Here is an 8,573-nt window from a genome sequence, read left to right on the forward strand (position 1 = left end):
ACGTGGTATTGCCAGAAGATACAGATGCACGATTCAAAGATAATGAGGTGGGAATTAAGAAAGTAAGAACCTGAAGATGACAATTCTAAGTTTTGAAAAATGATAGTGACTTCATTCTTGATCAAGATACACAGCTAGGTCTTCCAAATGACAAAACCCTATAAAGTAAAAGTCACTTATTAATTGGCTCAGCACCACAAAAGAGTAAGGGATTGTTCATGTTTTCAGAAAAAGTGAATTTGGGGATTTGGCATAAATATTGAAAAGTAGCACACTGTCTTTAAGACTACATGTACTTTGAAACATGTGTATTACCATCCGTGAGACAGATCAGCAGTGCAAGTTCAGTGCATGAAACAGGGCACTCAGGGCTGGTGCACTGGGACTACCCTGAGGGAGGGGACAGGGAGGGAGGAGGGGGGGTTCAGGATCAGGGACACATGTACACCGGTGGCTGACTCATGCCATTCATGTATGGCAAAACCCACTACAGTACTGTAAAGTAAAGTAATTAGCCTCCAATTAAAATAATTAGTTAAAAAAAAGACTACAGTTTCAAAACATATCTGTAAGTGGACATCTGAAATAATTTTACCTACATAAACTCACCGCCTGTAATAGATCATTTGGGAATGGGACATTAGAATACAGGGTAACACTGGGAGAAGCAAACCTGTTTGGGAGCACCACCAAAGAAAGGTTCTGGCTACACGAGCCTGAGGGCTGTTGCTGTTCAGTCATCGAGTCCTGTCCAATTCTTTGTGGCTCCCTTGAACTGTAGTGCCCACCAGGCTCCTCTGTTCATTGGATCTCCTAGGCAACAATACTGGAGTGGGTTGCCATTTCCTGCTCCAGGGGATCTTCTCGACTCAGGGATCGAAGCCCCGGTCTCCTGCTTGGCAGGCAGATTGCCACTGAGCCACCTGGGAAGCCCAGTATGAGATGTGAACAATTACAAATATGCACAGCACATACCCAGTTGTTTTCCCTCTTTTTTTCTGATAATCCGATTAACGCTAAGGTGGCTTAGCAACTACAAAGTCTAAAGGGGGACTATAATAGTGTGTATGTATACAGTGAACATAAGCACACATATATTTTATAAACACACATACAGACCTCTGACCTTCATTCCAGTTTGAATTCCCAGTCTCCCGGTGTTTGTATCAATAGAGGAGAGAGCACCAGCTCCCACATTTGCTGCTGACACTGAGAGAGGGGTGCAGCCTACCTTCGCTTTTTTTCCTAGGGACCAATTATTCCTTTCCCAACACCAGCTGGGCTATGTTTATCCAGGGGTCTAAGGATCCTGCCTCCTTTTAAGGAACAAAATTCTTCTCTAAACTCTTAGCAACCAAGCTTGGGTGGGAACACAAGGTTGGGAGCCAGTGTAAGCTGAAGAAAATAAACGTAAAGCAAAAGAATACATTTCACTGTAGACCATTTTTTAAAAGTCAGGTTAACCACAAAACTGAAAGAATATATACATACTGACTCTAATTTTAAGTTGTGGCAAGGAGGAGGGCTTTAGGACATATTCAGAGAAAGAAAAAATAATTGAGAAGGAAGGAAACCACGTCTCTCTCTACTTGAGTGAGCTGAATAAGCATATAACCTACATACAGTTAACAAACAATTTGGGAATCCTGAGAATCACACATACTGGGAAGTGACAAACACAGAAGAGAACCCTGGCAACAGTTGCTAAGTGACAAAGATGGGGTCTCAAGGGGTTAATCTCCATACGGAATCCCCATACTACTGTCTTCCTGAAAGGAGAAAAACACAGACAGAAACTGGTATAATTTCTAAAAGTAGATATATAATACATATGGGTCACTAACTTTTACAGAGACTATGGCAACTTTACATTTTAGAAAGATTATTACTATTATTATCACTAGTCAATATCTTACAATGTCCAGTATCTTTTATTTCTGGAAAAAATTAGTTCCATTCACCCATTCTTGGGCTCATTTGGGGTGAACACTTACACAGCAACTTTCACTTGCCTTAAGATTTATCATCTGTCAGACCTGCCTGAGTTAAGAACTGATGTGGAATAAAAGCAAAAGGCACAGAACTGAGAGTCAGTGAACATCAGTTCTAGTCCTGGCCCTGTCATTAGATGACCGTTTGATCCCAGCAGTGTGCATTTCAGTAATTCTAAAATGAAGTAACCAAACTTTATAACTTCTATCTCTAAAATGTTAAGCTAGTTCTAATTTCTAGTTCCTATCACTTTTTAAACATGTATTTCTATCAAAGCAATACATTCACAAGACTAGTTTCTAAAAGTTGGTCTTTAGATCTAAAATCTACATCAGCCTGGTTCTACACTATGCTCCTTTCTAGTTTCATTTCCAAGTTTATGATGATGACAAAAATGCCTTCTGACTTAATATGAGTCATCACAATCTGAAAAAGTACCAGTTTTCACTTATGAGCTACCTGATCCAAGCAAGGCACTCTACGCTTCAATGTCTGAATCTATAAAAGAAGGACAAACACTAACCTCTCTCAAAATGGTTGAAAAGATGAAATAAAACATATGAAAGAATAGCAACTAGCACCAAAAATAGCATTTGTATGTATTAAAGGTATGACAATAATCTCTATAAATTGCTTAAACAACTTATGTCCTCCTTAAAAGCACATTCACTCCAACAGATGTAGCTGAAAAATAAGGCAACCAGAATGTTTTAATCATGCATCTGTGATGTATTGTTTTAAAAGCTCAAAATACATGCATTGGGCATATACTATGTGCCAGATATAACATGCTAGGATTCCGGAATTCTATAATTACAACAAGGACCCAACCTTCAGAAAGCTCACAGTCTCAAAGACACGAATAAAACAGCAAATGTAACTGAAAACCATAACAACAAAAGCATGTACAAAGAGCAGAAGTAGCAGGATGAAGCGAGTAATTCATCTTGTTTGAGGAGGACAGAGAAGTAGCTAAAGCAGCTTGGAAAGGGAGAAGGAGTGGTTCTGCAGGCAGAGGCCGGGGCTTCAGACCCACTTAACCATTTCGAGCTATATGACGTGGGTCAACTTAATTTCCCTCCCTGAACTTCTTTGTAAATATACTGTATTCTGATGATTAGAAGTAATTATTTGTAAAGTGCCTGATACATAGCAGGCATTCAAGAAACAGGAGTTATCTTGTTTCACAAGTCGGGTTTGACTACTTCTTTTTAATAGACTGAGTTCTAAATGGCACTGCAGGTAACATCTCTTAACTCAAGCTGCGTATGGAATCAGGAAGGTCACCAGCATGGAGAAGGCCATAAGGAACCACATCAGAGTGTCACCACCTGCAGAGTCCGTTTTTTAGCAGTGATGCCGTTCCTAACATGCGCTACATTCACCTGGTGGTGAAGCCTATTTCTAATCTGTTTTCTCCATTTTCACAGAATTTTGCATACTCGAGATTGTATTTATTTCCTAGAACAGGTTCCCATGCTCCTCAGTCCCACCTGAGTCCTGGTTTTGGATATTCAGCATATCCCATATCCTTTATAAAATGGCAAAGTCCAATGAGAGACTAATGATTATTAAGATTACATAAGGAGATAATTAGAGCTAACCCTGGATTGAGACTACTATTGTTAACCTAATGGTTGACCTATGGGAACTAAGCCACTGTAATGATTCAGAATCTTAAAAGTAAGTATTTCAAAATATTGTTAACTCTGGCCAGGAGGTTAAGTTACATTTACTCTATGGTTCCCGAAGTTACTTTTCTCTAAATATCCACTGATGAGCGAAGACAGTCATTAACAGATATAAATACGTATACTCAAATCCTTGTTTTTCATTTTACAATATTTGAAATATTAACAGTGAATAAATCCAAGGAAAGCCCTAAGTAAGATAAAGCAGTCTATCTCAAAATTCAACTGAATTATAAAATGGTTTTTATATCAATTTAGGTTTTTCAGAAATAAAAACATGTTCCTGACCTGCGACCATCATGTAAGATGGGTGTGCTTCGAGTTAAATAACCACAGATTAAAAGCAAGTGAATCAATCCAGAACTGATGTTCATTTTATAGTTTTCACATGCAAGATACCCAGTGCCTTTAAAGTCAGCCCTCAATTTTTCTCTATGAATATCTGAATTCCATATATGCCAGATTTTATAACATCCTGTATCCTATCAAGACAGGTTACATTTATAAAATAGTCGTCATCCTCTTAACCAGTTTAACATAATGCATTTTGAAACACTAATGCTCTATCAAAATTAGCTGTCTTATACAAGAATTAAATCCTGGGTATGTCTGTAAGATTTTTCACTGAGAAGCAGGCACTGAGGGGTCATCAAACCGCAACTGAAAGCACTTTCTTGTAAACACTTGTCTTTAGAGGGTATGTTTTAAATTCAGGGTATAAGACAAGCATTTCTATAGTAACCAAGCCAGAAGTTTCTTCACAAAGCAGACCTACAAATTCGATTTTTAAAGTCTGAGTATTATGGCTCACTTTTACAACCAGAAATTGATGTTAATTATTATAACATTTTAAGTCCCATTCCCTCCTGATAGCCTTGACTTGTGAAGGGAAATACACAAAATTATCAAATGTCACAGGGGCAGCAGCTTATGGGCAGAGGGAAAAAGACAAAAGGAGATAGAAGAGGGAGAAGATATACGATAAAAGCAAAAAGTGCTTAGAACGCGCTAGACCTTGGTCCAGCCCGTGACCTAATATAATCTACTCAAGGAGTCATTTATATCGCCAAAAAAAAATTAAGTGAAGCAAACTGATCAATCCGAGCAGGCAATTTAAGTCCTGCATTCGACTTGAGATTTGCTAGAAAGCGCTAAATCAGAAAAAGATCCCAAGAGCAAGAAGCGCGTGTGTGTGCGTGTGTGTATGCAGGTGGGGAAGTGTGTGTGTGCGCGCGTGTGTATGTATGCAGGTGAGGGGGGGCATAAATAAAGGCTAAGTGTACTAAGACTCGGCGCTAAAGCAGTGCTGCGCGTACTACGGAGGCAGGGCGGGAGGGAGCGAGGCAGGGGTCGTGGACTGTCCGCAGCCACTCTGGAGCCCGGGGGCGCGGGGCGCTAGGGGGGCCGGAGTCGGCACCCCAGAACGGGCACAGACCGGCTCCCATTCCCATCCTCCACGCCGGGACCGGGGGCCGCGAGCTCCGGAGCCAGGGCGGCGCGGAGATCCCAGAGGCGAGGGGCGGCGCCGCGTCCCGCTCCCCACCGGGCGCATCAATTACCCGTGAGGTTCCTCAGCACCGTCCCGTGGGCCCAGAGGCTCAGGACCTGCTGCACCGATAGGTTGATCATGGAGGCGTCGCCCCCCTCCGCCTTCATCTTCCCCGGGGGGCGCCCGCCGCCCTCTCCTCGGGCTCCGGGGGCGGCGGCGGGTGCGCGGCTCCTCCAGGCCGCCGCCAACGCCGCCGCCGCCGGGGGAGGCTTCGGGGCGCTGGGCTGGTCGCTGCTGCCGCCGCCGGGCCTCCGCCGGGGGGCCGATCAGCGCGTCTCCCAGGCAGCCCCCTCCCCGCCGGGGAGACATTGAGGACGGCCGGCCGGCGAGGGGCGGGGGCCGGGCGCTCTCCCCGCGCGGCCCGCGAGCGAGGAGGACTCGGGGCGCTGTGGAGGCCGCGGCCTGTCAGGGGCCGCGCGGCGAGCGTGAGGAGGCCGAGGTCACGCCGCGAGGGCCGGGGTGACGGGCAGCCGGCAGGTGCAGCCCCCGACGGGGCCCAGGCATCACCGCGCGAGGACGACGAAAGCCGAGACGCGGACGAGCCGGCGGCGGCGGCGGCCGCGGCCCCTCCTGCCGCCCGCCTGCCCACCCTCCTGCCGCCGACACTCGAGGACCCGCCCCCTCCACCCGCGGCCGCCGGCGGGCCGCTCGTGCGCGCGCACACGAGCCCCCTCGCCGCCCGCCCGCCCCGCCCTCGCCGCAGCCACCGCGCATGCTCACTCCCGCGACCCGCCGCCCTCCGACAGCCGGCCGGCCCCGAAGCCCTCCTCCTCCTCCTCCTCCCCCCGCCCCCTTCAACTTCTCGCGCGCGCGAGCTCGGGTGGCTCGCGGGGCCGAGCGTAGGCCCCGCAGTGGGGCGGGGGGAAGCGCGGTCTACGTCACTAGCGCCACCGCCGGCACTCGCTACTGATTGGACGCTCCGAGGGAACCGCCTCCACACCCTCCCTCCCGCCCTCCGCCTCCCGCCCCGCCCTCCAGCCGCGGGCGCGCGCCCTGGGAGAATCCCACCGCTAGGCCTGGGGCTGCGGCTCGGACCCAACGCGGCGGGGAGCTCAGTGTCCAGGTCCCACAGGTGGATTCAGTGACTGTTCACATCTTTGGTTTCGAATGAAATGCTTTGAATAAAAAGGTTTGAGTACAACTTTTTTTTTTTAAGTGTAAATACCTCAAAAGATTTGAAATATATGTCAGTTTGCGAGTTTGTTTGTTTGTTTGTTTGTTTTTTTGAGAGCATCAGATGACCTGCAAGGAGTGCAGAATATATTTGAAGGCCATTGAAACAGACCCACTTAACGATTCATCCAGTGGATTCTTCCTACAGGAAGACCCTGGGCCTCGCGTGGTTCTCCCCATCTGAAATCACCGACGGTGCCCGGGGCTGGGCAGGTGTCCCAAGAAGGGGGCTAGCTGTTTTTTCCGTGACAATACTCTTTGTATGTAAATTGTAGACGTCTCTATTATTTCCACCCCCTTCCCCATCCAGGACTTAAACTAGATCTCGCTTTCTATGATTAGCTGCCTATCTTCATGTCCATGGCAGGCCAAGGAACTGTCTAAAGTTCAGCTACAACAAACTAAACTCCTCCTTCAAGTTTGAAACCTCTTATCTTGAAAACTATTAAGTTTGGGTAATAAAAACATATGCACTAGGCAGCTGCCCCTCCACATCCTTTTGCGAAAGAAAATCTGCCAAGGACACCAAAGCTCTTGCTGTAGCTAAATCATGAAGTATGTTGAGCAAAACGCAGAAAGGGTGAATCACCTGTAAAAGGGTGTTCTTTGGTGACTGCTTTAAAATATATATATATATGTATAGTTATGTACGGATGTATTTGTGTGTATGTGAAAAAAAAAAAATGTACAGCCCAAGAATGGTGAGTTAAGTTTCATCTGGGGCAAAATGAAGACTATAGCCCGGGAGACAGCCTCTCAGATAACTGCGAGGAACTGCTCTGAAGAGGTGGGGGGAGGTCACTGTATGTGACTTCCATGAAGAGGATGCTTGCGCTTAAGCACACATTTTGGCAGACAGTTGCTGCTAGTCGCAAGGAGCAGATACCTCCACTAACGATTTTAGTGCTTTTCTAGATAGGAGAAGATGCAAGAAACTGGGCTCATAAATTCTTCTGAAAGGCTCTAACTATCTGAAGACCTGTTCTGCTAGTTTCTCCTGGAGATTAGAATGCTTCATTCCTGATCTCCTCCCTTATCTCCTTTCAGGGCGTCCTGAATGTTAGTAACTGTACTGGCTAAGGACTTCATGTGTATAGAACCTGAAGTCAAGAGACATTTTTTAGTTGGCCTGTGTTTTGTCTGTTTGATGTCACAACACAGGAGTAAAGGGAAAATTTTGTATCACAGGTGGACATCACCAGATGGTCAACACTGAAATCAGATTGATTATATTATTTGCAGCCAAAGATGGAGAAGCTCTATACAGTCAGCAAAAACAAGACCAGGAGCTGACTGTGGCTCAGATCATGAACTCCTTATTGCCAAATTCAGACTTAAATTGAAGAAAGTAGGGAAAACCACTAGACCATTCAGGTATGACCTAAATCAAATCCCTTATGATTATACAGTGGAAGTGAGAAATAGATTTAAGGGACTAGATCTGATAGAGTGCCTGATGAACTATGGACGGAGGTTCGTGACATTGTACAAGAGACAGGGATCAAGACCATCCCCATGGAAAAGAAATGCAAAAAAGCAAAATGGCTGTCTGGGAAGGCCTTACAGATAGCTGTGAAAAGATGAGAAGTGAAAAGCAAAGGAGAAAAGGAAATATATAAGCATCTGAATGCAGAGTTCCAAAGAATAGCAAGGAGAGATAAAAAAGCCTTCCTCAGCGATCCATGCAAAGAAATAGAGGAAAACAACAGAATGGGAAAAACTAGAGATCTCTTTAAGAAAATTAGAGATACCAAGGGAACATTTCATGCAAAGATGGGCTCAATAAAGGACAGAAATGGTATGGACCTAACAGAAGCAGAAGATATTAAGAAGAGGTGGCAAGAATACACAGAAGAACTGTACAAAAAAGAGCTTCATGACCCAGATAATCACAATGGTGTGATCACTCACCTAGAGCCACCCATCCCGGAATGTGAAGTCAAGTGGGCCTTAGAAAGCATCACTATGAACAAAGCTAGTGGAGGTGATGGAATTCCAGTTGAGCTATTCCAAATCCTGAAAGATGATGCTGTGAAAGTTCTGCACTCAATATGCCAGCAAATTTGGAAAACTCAGCACTGGCCACAGGACTGGAAAAGGTCAGTTTCCATTCCAATCCCAAAGAAAGGCAATGCCAAAGAATGCTCAAACTACCACACAATTGCACT

At 45.6% G+C, this 8,573-nt stretch overlaps 1 protein-coding gene across 3 annotated transcripts in view; it reads right to left on the minus strand.

Annotated features, from left to right (window-relative positions):
* TMEM170B (transmembrane protein 170B) overlaps positions 1–5,827 on the minus strand; it is a 211,189-nt gene extending 205,362 nt beyond the window's left edge. For 2 of the 3 annotated variants that reach the window (XM_027525079.1, XM_027525080.1), the window contains exon 1: positions 5,243–5,827. In XM_027525079.1, the coding sequence (XP_027380880.1) occupies positions 5,243–5,339 (97 nt within the window). In that variant the 5' untranslated portion in view covers positions 5,340–5,827. The remainder of the gene's footprint in view (positions 1–5,242) is intronic. The other variant, XM_027525078.1, reaches the window with a different exon arrangement.
* Between the last annotated feature and the right edge of the window lie 2,746 nt (positions 5,828–8,573).

Source organism: Bos indicus x Bos taurus, chromosome 23, assembly GCF_003369695.1.
Source record: "Bos indicus x Bos taurus breed Angus x Brahman F1 hybrid chromosome 23, Bos_hybrid_MaternalHap_v2.0, whole genome shotgun sequence".
In the NCBI taxonomy this organism is placed as follows: domain Eukaryota; kingdom Metazoa; phylum Chordata; class Mammalia; order Artiodactyla; family Bovidae; genus Bos; species Bos indicus x Bos taurus.